General features: G+C 46.6%; 1 protein-coding gene across 6 annotated transcripts in view; it reads right to left on the bottom strand.

Moving 5' to 3' along the window:
- Positions 1–69: 69 nt before the first annotated feature.
- ME3 (malic enzyme 3) overlaps positions 70–16,189 on the bottom strand; it is a 179,629-nt gene continuing 163,509 nt past the window's right edge. For all 6 annotated transcript variants that reach the window (XM_008540396.2, XM_008540405.2, XM_070625619.1 and 3 more), the window contains 7 exons: positions 8,194–8,291; positions 7,778–7,891; positions 6,519–6,624; positions 5,773–5,915; positions 5,044–5,217; positions 1,697–1,795; positions 70–307 (listed from right to left, as the gene is read on the bottom strand). In XM_008540396.2, coding sequence (XP_008538618.2) covers positions 146–307; positions 1,697–1,795; positions 5,044–5,217; positions 5,773–5,915; positions 6,519–6,624; positions 7,778–7,891; positions 8,194–8,291 — 896 coding nt within the window. In that variant the 3' untranslated portion in view covers positions 70–145. The remainder of the gene's footprint in view (positions 308–1,696; positions 1,796–5,043; positions 5,218–5,772; positions 5,916–6,518; positions 6,625–7,777; positions 7,892–8,193; positions 8,292–16,189) is intronic.

Genomic DNA, 16,189 nt, shown 5'->3' with positions numbered 1-16,189 from the left:
ATTCACTGTATGCCTGGGCATCTCCACTCACACCAGAAAGTTCAAAGGAAAAACACAGTGACAAGGATGGCCATTTTGGAACCCATTTATATTGTCAGTATTACTCTGGGCTTCATCCAGCTCCACACCAGCCTCTGAGACTGTGTCAGATCGTCTGAACATTCATGGCTTCCTTGGGCCAAGTGTAGCTGTCCAGCGTAAAGGAGTCATAGTCTGGAGTGTAGACCAGGGATCTTACAAAAGCCTCCTTGTCCTTGGGCTCCGGGTAGTAGGAGGCCAGGTTGTGTTTGTACGCGAAGTCAAGGACCTAGGGAAAAACATGTTTGGCTGAGGAACTGGATTTAAGGAGGAAGCTGCCTAAAGGCCCTTGCTTGGGAGCCTGTAGAAGGGGAATATATCCCAAAGAACTAGATGTGTTCCTCTCATGAGTTGTGGCCCATGGAGCCACTGGATAGGAAGGATTTTGAGCTTCCTGCCTAGATAGGAAGCTGTGAAACAGTGGAATAAACACTGGGCAAGGGTCAGGAGGCCTCAGACTAGAGTCTACCTCTGCTTCTAACTGCCTCTGAGTGCTCAGCAGTGACATTATCCTTGTTGAGCCTCAGTTTCTTCATCTGTAAAGTGGGGGTAATGAGACCTCTCTCTGGAGTGATGTGAGGATAAAATTAAGTAGCAGGCAAAAGTGCTCAATACTTGCTATTTTTCTCCCCTCTAAATGTGGGCTGAATGGAAAAACAGCCTGGACATTGTTCTCTGGGTATTAGATTTGGCTTCAGAAGAGCATGAATCTAAATATCCCACAAAGGAAGGAACTGGACAGGGTGGAGCTGGACTATGAGCTGGACTGTTGGTCTCAAGGGCTGATTCTGAATCCTGCCCTGTACAACTCATGGGGAGTGCGTGCTGTTGTGCAATGCATTTTCTGAAATTATTTTAAAAACTTATTATAGAAAATGTAAAGCACATATACTAATAGAAATAACAGTATAATAAACCTTCATGTGTTCATCATCTAGATTCAACAATTATCAATGTTGGGCCAGTCTTCATTGCACCACGTTCTGATTCTTTGAAAACACATCATCTCTGCATTGTCTCTAGGGTGACATTTTCACTGGGAATATTCCATGAATCTGATCACCCCATGGCCCAGCCATTATGAAAGAGAAGGAAGGAATGAACATCTTATTCTGGCCAGAAAGGCACTGAGTGTGGAGCTTTCACACTGTTGCCTTTTGATCTTCTCCAGAGCTCCGGGAGAGAGGAATTACTGGTCTCTTTGGAAAAGGAGGAAACTGAAGTTCAGGGATGTGAAGTGACTGGCTCCGGGTGATTCTGCTGCTGACTGGCAGACCCGGGACCTCAGAGCCTGAGCTCTTTCCATGATGCTATGCAAGCTGACCTTTCTGCATAAATGGGCACTTATGATTCAGTTTTTAAAAATTCCACCCACATTCTGGACCACAAAACTATGGACTTTGGTGACCTTTCTGCCTGATGTTTTAGGGGAAATCCAGGAGTTTTCCCAGAACTGGCCTGAGTGGGCATTGTCACCCAGCCTCTGGGTTGCATGTAGTGCAGCCCATGGAGCTAAGGATGTCTCCATAGCTGCCATTCCCTAGCCCTCCTAAAGTCACAGAGAGAGAAGGTCGATGAGCCTCACTACCCACATTACAGGGGGTAGCATGCCCCTTACTTTGATGGCGATTCTCAAAGACACATCTCGGATGGTGCTGAGTGGTGGGTACAGTCTCCCCTGGGACAGATGCTGCTCAGAGACCTCCTGGGCAATTTGCTGGGAAGAGAGAGAGAGAACCGAGAGACTAAGCTGAGTTTCTGCCTTCCCAGAACAAGCCCAACCAATTACCCCAGAGTCTCACCTCAACCCTCGTAGGTGGCCACTCAGTGTGGTTCCCACTGTTGTCTCTGCCACCATGTGGCCCCAGAGGAGCTTAATGCTTGGGTTTAAGCAAAGACACATTCTTTCTGTACTGTGAGACTGACTGGGTGAGGCTTAAAACAACATGAGGCTCTCTGAATCCTAAAGGAAAATAATTAAGACCAAGATAAATAAACTCATGGCTTGCAAAGCAGACTCTGGGATCTGCCTTGGCTGGTCTAGCCTGTTGCATAAGAATCCCTGAGTTCCTCACTTCCTGAGTTCCAGGCTCTCCCACATGCTTACTAACATCCTGGGTGCCATCTTATCTTTCTGTATTCAGGGCTCCTGGAGCTCTCCCTTCTAGTCCTGGTCCCATCTGAGGACAGGCTTCTCCTCCAGGGAGTGACATCACAAAAGGGCTTATGGCTTATCCGAATAAATGCCCTAAGCACATCATCCTGGGAACAGCACCTCCCACAGCTCCCCTCCCTGGTTCAGAGCCTGTCTCTGAGGGCCAGCTCTCTCCTGCAAGCCTCATCTTCCAGCTTCAGGCACTGGTGCTCAGCCAGCCTTGCAGAACAGCCTCTTTAATGTGGTGCCTCTGAATCTACTCCCACTCAATCTTCTTGTGTCAAATTTAAATTTGGGAAAAGTCACTGGTGCTCTCTGAGAACTGTGTGTCTGAGGGTGGACAAGGCAAAGGAGTTGGTCTCGCCTCAGAGTTTGGCAGACATCAGGGAAGGGGCTTCCCTCTCCACTGCCTCATTCTCATGCTCCCATCTCTCTTTTGCATTCAGTCAGTCAGCATTCACTGAACTCCATGACATGCTAGGCTCTGTGCTGGGTGCTGAGGATCCCTGGTGGAGAAGCCATAGTCTTTTCCATCCTGGAGACTGGTGTCAGGGGACAATTAAACTATTACAAGTCCAATATAGTGAAGTGAGTGCAAGGAGATGGGACATATAGACATAGAGGAGGCAGGGCCCAGTCTGCTGTGTACAGGAAAGGCTTCCCAGAAGAAGTGACATAAGCTAGTACCTGAAGGACAAAGTAGGAGTTACTTGAAAAGGGGAGAAGGAATAGCACACTCAAATTCTCAGAGGTAAGAGAGCAAGAGAGTGCGAGATTGAAAAAGAACAATGGCTAGGCTGATGGTAGAGGGAGGCTAACAGTGAGGCTAGAGTAGAAAGGAGGGCTCAGTGATGAAGTGCCTTGTAGGGAAACTGAGTGAAGGAGTTTGGACTTTGTCCTGTAAGCACCGGGGAGCCACACAAAGGCCTGAAATTAGGAAAGAGACTTGGCCTGCTCCATGTTTCTAAGGATTCTCTTTGTGGAGGTCTAGAAGATGGACTGCTTAGAGGAAGCAGGATTTCCATGGCTAGATCTGCAACTAGAAAGGTTATGGTGAAGAGTGAAGAGATATATCGTGGTATGTGTGGTCAATTCTAAGATAGTGGGTGCTGGTAATGCTCGGTTGCAGGTTGGAGTCTCATTGCTTGGGGCCATCTTGGTGCTGTCACACAAGCCCAGTGAGCTTGAGCAAATTACTTAAACTCTCTCTGCCTCACTTTCCATGTCTATAACCTAGGGATAATCACTATACCTATTTTATAGAGTTGTCAAGGTGAAATGAGATAGTGCGTGTAAATCTCCTAAAACTTATATTATTTTTTTCCATAGGAAAATCAGATTCAACTTAAATTGTCTTAACTAAAAGCACGCTTTTCAGAAACGTAACTTGTCAGGTCTTTGAAGACCTAGAGGGGAGGGGCCTTGTCCTGCTCACAGCAGGTGATTAATAAGTAGACTGAGGAGAGGTTCCTGTGTAATTATGGACAGTGTTCACAAAATGATAGAGCTGAACTGTCCCACTGCATTGCAGGGTGGGTGCGGATTTCTCTAGGGGTTACACAGGGAGACTCCAGCACTGGCCGACTCTAAGCAGGAAGTGACTCTTCCCATCCAATGGGGTTTTCAACAGCTCTGCCAATGGCCACAAGACAAGGCTACCACCCATCATAGCAATGAGAAGAAATACAAACACGGAACACTCAAACAAGAAGGACAGAGAACCATGGCACAAAGCTACAGCTAGTACGCCCATGGCTTGGGGGAGACTGAAAAACCTCCAGGAGACATTAATGTATGGACTTTTGAAGCTGTGCTCAGACCAAGAAGTGGTAAGAAGGAACATGGTGCATGAGGCAGGTCCTTGTGGGACACACAGAAGCGGGGCTGGATAGGGCTGCATGGAAGCCATTGCCGTGTCTTGCTGGTTCGGGCCTCCCACCAGTGCCACGGTGAGGGTGAAATGCAGATGGATGTCAGAAATCACAGAAGAGGCTTTGGAGCTCACTGGGGATAAATATATTTAATATCAAAGTATACGGCTTTGATTAGCTTAACCTACCGACAGAAACATTTCTATGCCTCACTTTCCTCAGAGTGGGGGTATATGTGAAGTGCCTGGCATTCAGTCAGCACTTGATAAATGTCAGCCACCATAACTGTTATTATTAGTAGCCAATATTATGAATGTAGCCTGTCATTCTTACTGAATTCTTTCATTGTTTTCATTGTGTCCAGTAGAGAGCCCTTCCGGGAGCTTTTCCAGTGAGGTACCTGGAGCAGGTGCATCCCCACAGCCCCACTGTGCTCAAGATCCAGGTGTTCAGAGCAGGCAAACGAGACACCCAACCCACCTCCTTCCTTACAGAAAGCTGCCCTAGTGGGGCTTATTCTGCTACCAGTTACCCTGGTGACGTGGCCAAGACCCATGGCTGGAAGAATCCATTGCCTGTCATGGTCCACAAGCCCACAGTTTCAGGTGGCTTTGGTGGCATCTCCCTTGTTCTAGGCATCTAGATGGGCACTGCTGGGAGGCAGGGAGCAGTACGAGGTATGTCCCCTCACTGCCAACACCCCCTCGCATTGACTATTCCCTATCCCCCCTTAAACACCATATGTGTTTTGAGAAAAGTTCAAGCCTCAAGGTGATCCTGACAGAAGCTTGAGGTTCAAGCATTTTGGGGATCCACTGCTAGGGTTGGGGGCAGGTGGATATAAAAGACAAGGGGAGGAATTTTTGGAGGCCCAGCGTAGGACCTGCTGTAGATCACAGGCCCTATTGGGAGCACGCAAGGGAGCAGGGACAGTGATACCTCTGCTGTCAGGAGGAAGATCTCGTCTGGAATGTGCCGGATCCCGCCAGCGATGACCCCCAGAGCCACTCCAGGAAACACATAGGCGTTGTTTCCCTGCCCGGGAATGAAGGTCCTGCCATCTTCCAGAGTCACGCTCTTAAAAGGACTTCCACTGGCAAAGATCCCTCGGCCCTGGAGGCAGGAAGGAAACCAGAGATGGAGCTTGGAGATTGGTTTGGGGCAGCAATGCTGGCCTAGTCTTATCTCCCAAATGTTGGACCCTTCTTCATCCTCTCCCAGATGCTCAGCATTGTACTGAGCGCACTGCACTTGTTCATTTGACCAGAAAGCTTAGCCCCACTGAGTTACCAGGCAGTCAAGAAACCACTGAAAGGTGAAGCTGTGTCTTTTTTAGCTGCCACGTCTTGAGAGGGCCAAACCAGGACATGACAGGTCTGCAAGTGGCCTAGAGTCTGCAAGTGTCTTGGGTTCTGGTCCAAGCTCTATGTTATTAAGGAACTTTGAGCAGTATAGTGCAATGGCAAAAGCTTAGGCTTTGGCCCCAGACCTAGGTTTGAGGGCCAGCTCCACTCCTCATTAGCTACGTGACCTTAGCCAATTACTCCGTCTTTCTGAGCCTCAGTTTGCTCGTCAGTGATGTAGGGATTTTTTTCACCCTCATAGGGTTACTCATAGTTATTGTTACTATGTCCGCTCAGCCTGGGGAAGGAATGACTCCCCGCTGACCTCAGTGACCCGGTAGCACTTCTCAGCCGTGCACTCAGCCTTGCTGGTGGGGTTGCTCAGGGCAAAGATGATAGGGCGCTCGTGGAAGGAGGCCATGTCCCTCAGAATCTGCTCCGTGAAGGCTCCTGCGATGGCGGCAACACCTACAGGGAAAAGGGGGGTAGTGGGGATGCCTACTCTTTATAAACAACCCATTCCTCTTCTGGAGGTGATGGTGGTGGGGAACTAGGTGCAACATGAAAGATTCAGGAGTCATGGGGATGGCGTCTGACATAGGGGTGGAGGGAGCAGAAGAGAAAAGGGTCTTCCTGCTTGAGTTGGCTGAGACTTCCTCTTAATCCCTAAGGGAGCACTGGTCCACATCAGGTCCCTACCCAGTTAAGATGAACCTGTGAAGGCATTCCTGGGCATTGTCCTTTCAAGTGGGCTGCTCCTCCAGTACAGGGAGAGATGCCAGGGTTCCCACCTTTGGGGAGGCGTGCTCATTTCATCTTGGTTAGAGACCAGCGCTGAGCTTTGCCACTGCACTGTATAATTTTGCATCACTAAGCCCCAACGTGGTGCCTTCATTCTGTGGTTTTTATATAGTAGTCACTCAATAAGAGTTTGTGGCATTGAATTGGATATGGGATAGGGGAAAGAGCTGTGTTTCCATGGGTTACTCATGCCTCCTTGCTGAGCCTATCTCCACCTGCAAGTCAAGAGGGTTAGCTGGGCTGGGCAGTGGGCCATCTCTCTCCTCCTACCTATGATGGCTGTGGGCTTCACCAGCCTCACCACCTCCTCCAGGGAGTTTACTTCAGGATGCTCCTGGGCAAACATCTCCTTCTCATGGTTCAGGTGGGTCCTCCCCTGCAGGGAAAGGACAGAACATCATCATCTCTGATGACTCCTTTGGGTCAGCTGGCTTCATGAGAACCAGAGTGAAACGTTAGCTTTGAGAGATCTTTGAGTAGGGATGAGTTCAAAGGGATGAGCCAAATGATGTTGAAAGGTGGGCAACTGAGAAGTGTGGCAGCCTCTGGCAGCCTCTACCTGTGGCTGGATTATGCTCTGGAATGGCCTGGGGTGGAAGGAGGAATCTCCAGGACCCAGTTCCTTCCAGTGGTAATCTGGCTGTACATGGAACAATAGGAAGGTCGGATTCTACTGAGGGGTCTCTGCTATTCTTGGTCAATGGCCCCACATACTTCCCCCATTCCTACCTCTGTCATCTTTTTCATCTCTCACTGACATTCTATGTTAGTGGAATTTGAGGAATTAAAACATGGAGCTCTGAGTGAAGTCCTAAGGGAAGAGGTCATCTGATTGTGCCCCTCACCACATTCTGGTCAGAAGGTGGACTGTTTCTCTCTCGTTCATTCTTTCACTCACACTTCAAACATTAATTATGTTTGTAATTAACATAAGTACCATGTGCCAAGCATTGACATCAAGACTATAGCCCACTGGGAAGATGGAAAAGTAAAGGGGCAATTGCCCTACAATGTGGTAAGTGTGATGTAATGTACGTGGGGGGGTGGTGCGCTATGTGAGCACGGATGCAAGGAATTAATTGAGACCTAGATGCCCAGAGAAAGGTTCTTGGACAAGGTAACATTTGAGCTCAATCAGAAGATAAGGAGGAAATGGATGGGTTTGAGTGGGCGTGTGAAAAAGAGAAGGGCATTTCAGGTAGAGGAACAAGATATGCAAAGATGTGGAATAGAGCATGTTACTTTTGGACAGCCACAACCCATATGGCTGGAGGTTAGTGCAAGGCAGGCAGTGGTGGGTGATAAGGCTGGAAGGGGCACACAGCCACACACTTGCAGGCATAGTCAAAGCTTCTGGACAAGAGCAGTTAAGGCTACTTTGGGATGAGTCTTTTGCTTTGGAGGTCAGGACATTGCCCTCCTTTTACTCTCTATTCTGTCTGAGCAGTTTGCCCCTTGGAGACCTCTTGTAGTCCAGTTCCAATAGTTGTGGGTGTCAGGAAACCTCCAGGTCTCCAGATTGACAGTACCTTGACGATGAGGCCCTTGGAGTCCACCATCCAGATCTTCCTCGTGGCCTCTGCCTTGGATACGCCTTGTTTCTCCAGGGCCATGACAAGGAGGTGGGCGATGCCCATGGCTGCCTGGGAGGTAGCATACAATGGATGTTTAGGCATAGGGCAAATATCTGCTCAGCATTTATAAGATACTTTACCAAGATCTTTTCTTCTCTCTATCACCCCCCTACCCGCACTCCCAGGAGGCCCAGTTAAGTCTTTGCCTTGAGACACCCAGATGTTGGGGCCCAGGCAGCTGAAATTATCACAATGCACTTGTATTTCTTCCTCTTCTCAGAACCCTAAGAACACCTCCCCTCCTTGATGGCCCTCTACTTATTCTTATTTGCCTACTGGAACAACAGTAGAGAGCCCCTGATGGCACCTACCTCACCTGCACCTTGGAAAACAAACACATGATTGGAGAGCTTGTTCTTGGTGATTCGCAGAGCAGCCAGGATCCCTGCCACAGCAACGGAGGCTGTGCCTGCAACAGAGTGGACTGAGATCAGCCTCTGGCACTGGCTCCTAGCCCCCAAGAGAAGACCCTTGGCAGAGTTCCCGACACCTAGAAACTGTGGCGGAACAAGGAATTTTCCTTAGCCCTTAGAGAGGTCAAGCCTATAGGCATGCAGGTTGTGAAGCAAACGCATGCACTCTTCTGCAGGTAACTGTTATTTTGAAAAACAGCTCCTGGATTGTTGCTCGACCCTGGAAGAGAGGATCAGAGAGTCAGGTGCTGCTACCACCATGATTCATAAATGAAATAACAAGGACACATATAATGGAATCCAAAAAGAAGTATGAGCCTCATAGAATGATTTGTTTAAGGGATAAATGGATAAAAAACATATAAAAATGAAGCCACCAACTAACCAGGAGACGTTAAATGATCATGTGATCTGAGCTGGCTGTCTTATCCATCAAGTTATAAGATTGGATGTTCCCAGTAGCAAACCGTCATCAAATGGCTTGAGCATGTCCAGAACGTACAAGTAAGTTGCATGAACAGGTGGCTCAGATTTGTTTGACGTTCGTCCACTGCATGACTTCCTCTCCCTCAATTCGTACCTAAAGCCTCACTTGGAATTCTTTATGACAAGCTGAGCAAGGGGAAAATAACTTGGGCTTGGTTTACAGCTTATTCTTAATGATATGCTGGCACCAACTAGAAGTGTATGGTTGCAGCTTCATAGCCCCAAATGAAAGGTAGCCCTAACGGGTAACAGTGAGGGAAATCTTCTCAATGGACATGACCTCAAAGTTTCCACTTTGGTCCTAGAGATGGCTAGATCTACACTGATTCATGGGCAGTTGCTAATGCTAATGGCTGGATGGTTAGGGAATTAGAAAGACCAAAATAGTAAGATTGGTGATGAGAAAGTCTGGGGAAGGGGTATATAGATGGACTCCTTGGAATAGGTACAGAGTGAAGATATTTGTGCCCCATATGAAAGCTCACTAAAGGGCATAAGGAGAACAGGTTCTCAAGGATCAGGTGGACACAATGGCATGTCCTGTGTATGTCAGTAAGCATCTTTCCCGAGCCCCACCCAGGGTTTGGTCAATGGGTTTATATACAAAGTAGCCATAGTGGCAGGGATGGAGGCTATGCATGGACTTCGTCTCATCAAGGCTGATCTGCTACTACCACTGCTCAATGACTAACCTGTCAACAGCAGAGACCAGTGTTGAGCTACTGATACAACACCATCTCTGGGAGGACTATCTGCCTGGCAGCAGGATGATTACATTGGACTCCTTCCATTATAGACAAGAAAGAGACCTGTCCTCACTGGAGGGAACACATGGTCTGGATATGGATTTTCTTTCCCTGTCTCTAATGCTCTGCCAGCGCCGCCATCTGTGGATGTTTGGAATGCCTATTCACCATCCTGATATATTCCAGACAACAAGGCTTCTAACCAAGGAATTAATTTCACAGTAATAGAAGTGCAGCAATAGGCTCATGCCCCTGGAATTGACTGGTCTTAACAGGTACTCCACCACCCAGGAGGAGCTGGCCTAACAGATCAGTAGAATGGCCTACTGAAGACTTACTGAAGACTTAGTTGAGGTAACACCCTGCAGAGATGGTGAGGTTCTATCCTACAGGATGCAATATATGATTTGACTTAGCAAATAATACACTGTATTCTTTCTCTGAAGACCAGAATACATGGGTCTGGAAATCAGGGGTTGAAGTGAGAGTGGCTCCTCTCACCGCTTCACCTAATAACTCACTTGCAGAATTTTTGCTTCCTGTGTGTTCAACTTTGTGCTCTCTGGACTGGAGGTCTTGGTCCCCAAGAGACAAATGCTTCCCTTAGAGTTCACAACACGGTTCTATTGAATTGGGAGTTAAGATGGCCACCTGTGTATTTGGTGCTCTTTATGCCACAAAACCAGGGGGCAAAGAAGACAGTTATTTTATTGGCTGTGGCTATTCATCCTGATGACCATGGGGGAGCTGGAGGCAGGGAGGACTGTACCTGAGCCCAGGGGACCCTCTGAGGTCTGTCTTAGTACTTCCATGTTCACTGGTAAACAGGAGGAACTACTACTGCAATAAAGAGAGGCAGGACTACTGAGGATTCAGATCCTTCAGAAATAAAGGTTTGGGTCATCCTACCAGGTAAAGAACCCCGGCCAGCTGAGGTCCTGTCTGAGGACAAGAAAACACGGAATGGGAGGTTGAGGAAGAAATTAATAAACATCAGCAACGGCCTCATGACCTGTTTTAGAAATGAGGATGCAGCAGCCATGCATATTTTTTTCCTTGATTGTTATGTGATTATATATAATGGTATACATTAGCTAATTTCTTCTCCTTTCTCCTTAATATTTGATATGTTTGTTGAGGTCAATTCTACAATTTAGTTTTCAGGTAACAGAATTTTCAAATGTGACTGTAACTGAATTTTAAGAGTAGTTAACCCTACCCAGAGATGGCTAGTGTGACATCTTCCAGAGACGAATTAAATGACTGGTGAGACTTTGCCTCTCCCCATTTCCGGGAGGTGAGAATGTCTTCATTTTATTAAGCATTTTGTTAGAGTTGTTTTTGCTGTTGTCTGGAAGTGCTAATGTGTAGAACGGTGTGTATGGATGCTGAAGAGCCAAAGGGTGGTCCGTGTCAAGGACTGAGTAATTGTTTCTCAGCTTCAAACCCACCCTTCTTTGCTCTGCTTTGTCTACAAACCACTTTTCAGCTTTGCCAACTGGCTCTATGCTGGGCTCTGCCAATAGGGGGCGCCAGAGAGAGACTGAAAGGCTAACAGAAGAGGGAAAGAACATTTTTTTTCCAGCACCAATACTGCCTTGTGAGAGGGCTGGGTAAAACGTAGAACACTTAGTTAAGTTCGAATTTTAGGTAAACAACGAATAATCCTTTTAGTATAAGTATGTCCCATGCAATATTAGCATATTTATTCTAAAAAATTATTTTTTATCTGAAATTCAAATTTAACTGGGTAGCCTGCTTTTTTTTTTTTTTCCTTTGTGCTAACTCTGGCAATCCCAGAGCCTTAGTTTTTCTCCTTTACAGCAGAAGTTTATTCCAGAAGCAGCAGTTGAATCAGTCTGCAGTTTGTCCATCACTTACAAACTAACCAGCACTAGCCAGTCACCCCCTTGTCTTCCCTCTGTTCCCCCATCCTCGGGGTGGTGGCAGATCCTTAGTGTTTCTTTTTGACTTTTTAATTCTTTAATACCTAATTAACAATTCTTTATATCAAGTTTTCTCTGTTAAAGCAACTGGTGCAGACCCTGACTGATAGAGTTCGCAATAAACTAATCACAACAGGCAATGTGAAGCTCCATGATGGTCAAAGAAAAGGAAATTATATTGGGACCATTTATGGCTTGTTAGAGTTGCACAAATTAAATAAACTGATGTTATCTGAGGCTGGTGAGGGAGAGTGAAAAGTAAAATCTTCCAGCATACATTGCATTTTAAAGGGCTACAACTCTTTTTGGAAAATAATTTCCCAGTAGAGACCAAAGGCATAACATGTTTTTGCCCTTTGACCTCATGCTTCTACTTCTGGGAATCTATGCATGGAAAAATCCTAAATATATGTCCTAGGATATTTATGACAGTGTTATTTATACCACAGAATGACTGGAAATAACTTAAACATCTAACATGAGAATAATGGTTTCATGGATTGGCCAGTGTAGACACTCAGTAGACTATATTGCAGCCATTAAAGACGATCATCCTGAAGACGATGTAGCAGCATAGAAAATGCTATGAAGTTAGTCACTAACATCTGACATTGTTCTAAGTGCTTTAGATGTCTTAACCTAAAGACAGTTTTTAAATTCAATCCTCACTATTATCATACTCATTTGACAGACTGGGAAAATGAGGCACAGAGCAGTTTGCTGAGTTGTCCATGATCATATAACAGAGAGAGAATTGAACGCAGGGAATCAGGCTCTAGGGTGTGTGCTTTTCACCCCTAAACTATGCTTCATTGAGTTAGCTGGAAGGAAGAGAACATTACAGCTCCTGATTCTAATTGTAACAAAATACACACACAGAATCTGGAAGGAACTACAAAACACCAATGATTGCAGGGCAGGACTATAGTAAATATTCTATATTTCTTGTTTCCAGTTGTCCAGGGGGTTTCTTTTTGTTGGCTCTGGGATGGGGGCTTTTCCTAGAACATGGGTTGGATTTGTGCCAGGCTTAGAGGCCATGTATTAGGCCAGGATAGAGGGCACAGCAAACAGTTGGAGCCTAATAAGTACATGTTCGTTATTGTGGACATCAGAAGGTAGGACCCGAGGCAGGAACACACTCCCCAGAAGATGGGGTATAAGCTCTCCTGTCTTCACACAGCCATGGCCTGGAGGGACTGCTGGCATGTCAGCAGGGTCCCAGAGCCAGGGCTGAGGACTACTGGGGCTTCCTAACACCCTTCTGAGGGTCTCCAAGGAGCTCAGTGTGTGTTACTCACAGCCTACCAGGTGCCAAGCACCATGCTGGGCGCTGCAGAAGAGAGAAATAAATCAAGCATGGTCCCTGCACTCAGGGATCTCCCAGTTTACCAAGGCTTGGGCACAAATCACTGTAACACAGTCGGTAGTCAGAGGTCATTGTCTGGAAATCGTTGCATTTCATTATTTATTGAGCAACAGTTATGTACCAGACTCCAGGTTACTGAGGATACCATTGGTAACAAAACAGACGAGGTTCATTCCTGCTTTGTAAAGAAAAAAGTTATTAAACGATTACGAGTCTGATGACAGTTATAAAGATGTTGTTCATGATACACTTTTTGTTAGTTTATGTGTGGAGAAGTATATTATCACTGTCAACCTACCTCTCCAGCTTCACATCTCTCTGTGAACTCTATGGACGAGCCACATTATTCATCGTTTCCTAACATGCCATGTACTTTTACCCTTCTGTGCTTTGTCCATGCTGTTCCCACCACCTATAGGACCGTCTGCAGTTCCTTCTTTATTCCTTAAGACTCAGCCTGAATGGTCTCCTCCACCAGGCATTCTCTGCTTTCCCCCTTTCAGAAGTGGAAAGTCATTAACCACCGCTTCTCTTCCCATATCTACTTTTTGTCTGACCTGACAAAGCTGGGCTCTATCAGGGCCAGGCTCAGCACTGAACTGCATTCAGAAGAAACATTGAGCAGATAACCAAGAAAGCATGGAGAAGCAATTTAAATAATTAATTAAATCACTGACAGAGGCTGTGAGAATTGCATGTTATGACTCTCCTCCAAAATCCCCAAATATCCTTTGTCCATCATTTCCTCGAAGTCCACTTATTATGTCAGCTACTCCCCATTTCTCTGTTTCCCCACAAACAACTCCATCCATTTTACTTTCTGCCCCTCAAAACCCACTTTTCTTTTAGTTCTACTGAGTCAGGATCTGTATTTCAAAAAAATCTCCAGATAATTTATCTGCCCATCTGAGTTTGAGAAGCACTGAACTAGACGGCTTCTCTAGATGGAGTAGGAGTTTCCCTCCATTGAATAGAGAGGGCGTGTGCCGCTCAGCGGATGGATGTCAGGGCAGCTTTCTGCCTCCTGAAAGGAGGAGATGCACCAAGCATACGCCACCAGATGGTGCCAAAGATATTTGAGAAGCTCCCCAAGACAGCACACTCTTGGTGATGGGTTTTTTCCTTCTTGGGTGTCAAATATCTTCTGAGGTTAGAACTAGCAGGCTGAGTAATTGGGCTTACCTGTAGAAATTCAGTGCTGGATGGGGACTGCAGAGCATGACATCCAACAATAGTACAGATGAGGAAACTGAGGCCAGAGAGAGGCAGTGGTTTGCCCCTATCAGTCACCCAGTTGGAAGCAAAGCAGGGAAAAGTGGGGTGCTGCTTTACTCCTTCACAGTCTTGTGCAGCTCAGATAGCCTTTCCTGACTCTGGAGTTGAAGGCAGCAGGAGACGCATTATGGGGTTTCCCTGGGGCAGAACCGTGGGGTGGATGGTGGTGGAGGTAGAGGGAAGTAAACTTAGGCAGTGGACGTAAATGTTCAGCTGTGACTCTGGAAGGGGTGGAGAACACAAAACAATGGGAAATCTGATAGGAAAGAAAATTTCAATGAAAGGATACAAGAGCCACTGCTATTGATTGCTCTCATTGTGACCTTGGCCCCGTGCTATGTGTGTGTTTACCTGCACTTGCTCATTTAATCTTCACAACTCTATGAAGTAAGTGCTACTGAGCTCCTGTTTTTTCCCCCTTTCAGAAGTGGAAAGTGAGTTTCAAAGAAAATAGAAACAATCAGGAGAGAACTTCTGGATCCTCTCACACCCAGTGGGTGAACCCTGCCTCCATGTTCATCTACTTTGCCTTTCCTCCTGTTACCATCAGTAAACCGCCCCTGTTCCCAGCCAAAGCCGCCTCCAGGTATGTGCTGGATGCCATCATTTTTGCCAGCTCAGGGAATTTGTCTTGCAATTCTCTCCCCCTTTTCCTGCGTTCTCCCCTTCTCCCTCTCAACTGGGTCACTGCCATCAGCACGCAAACATGTTCTACAGCCCCAATCTTTAAAAAGCCTTCTTTTCATCCTATGTAGTTCCCATCATATTTCTTACTTCCCTTCATAGCCAAACTCTTCTCAAGAGCTGAATATACTCATGGCCTCCATTTCCTTTCCTCTTGGTCTCCCTGAAACCCAGTCTGATCAAGCGACTGTCCCTACCTCTTGTCAAAGCCACCAATGCCTCCACCTTGCAAAATTCAGTGGTCAGTCCTCAGCTCTCCTCTTCCTTGACCTCTCAGCAACATTTGAGACTGTTGCTCATTCTTTCCTTTGGGAAATTGTCTCTGCACCTGGCTTCGGAAGCCCATACTCACTGGCTACTTGCTGGCTACTTCTTCATGGTCTTTTTCTGGCCTCTTCCTCTGAGGCCATCCTCTGAAGTGGCAAATTACCCTAACTACAGACCGGAACTCAAGAGGAAAAACAGCAGTTCTTAAACCCTGTATTACAAAGTTTGGCAAACGAAGTTCTCTCCATCAACCTCTTATACTGGGGGCTCTTGGGTAATGTGTTAGGGATTTAAAAATGGAGAGGAAGGAAGCTGCTTAGCTTTCTGGAGGTAACCACCTGGAGAAGCCCAGATGTCCAGGGATGGGTTGAAACATGACTTGTGTCCATAAATGCCATGGGTAGCCAAAAGCATGACTGGTGTTCCTCACTCACTATGAGAAAAAAATAAGTTTTCCTTTTCAGAAGGAGCTTTCCATAATTACATTTCCTGCAAACTGAGGCTGTAGGCTCAGGAAGTAGCACAAAAGGACAAGCTGAAAGTGTAGACTCTATTCTGCTTTTAATAGACACATGTGACTAAGTTAAAGAAGTTTCCATGCTGAACAACACATTATTGGAGAAAAGGGAAAGAACTAGGTGTTTATCAGGTGAGGAGAGGCTGCTGTCCCAGGCAGTGAGAAGGACAGGAGGTAGACCGAGTCAGGGTCTGGCCCAGGTGGCTTTGGAGGCCTGGGGCCATAGGGGGAGTGGACCTTGTCTACTGCAAGGCCAGGCTTGCTTTCATGATCCACAGAATTACCACCATTCATCTGTACATTAGCAGGTACTGTGAGCCCATTCTGGGCCTTCACCGGGCTAGGCCTTGGATAAATAAGGATGAATAAAACGGTCTTGTTCACAGGGAGTTAACAGCATAAATGTTCAGAAAATTCAAGTTCTCCTTCATGGATACGAAGCAAAGGCCTTCTAGACTACTTTGACCCTATTTCTGTGTAAGGGGGCGAATTTTCTGGAGGGCTTGGACTCTCTAGAAGGCAGTCCTTGGTCCCTGGAGAAGATGGGGTTAGGCCTATTTGGCCACAATTTGGAAGAAACCAGAGGGAATAATTACCATCTTTT

This window comes from Equus przewalskii, chromosome 6, assembly GCF_037783145.1.
Source record: "Equus przewalskii isolate Varuska chromosome 6, EquPr2, whole genome shotgun sequence".
Classification (NCBI taxonomy): domain Eukaryota; kingdom Metazoa; phylum Chordata; class Mammalia; order Perissodactyla; family Equidae; genus Equus; species Equus przewalskii.
Note: the sequence above shows the minus strand (reverse complement) of the source record. Positions and strands in the feature narration are given on the sequence as shown.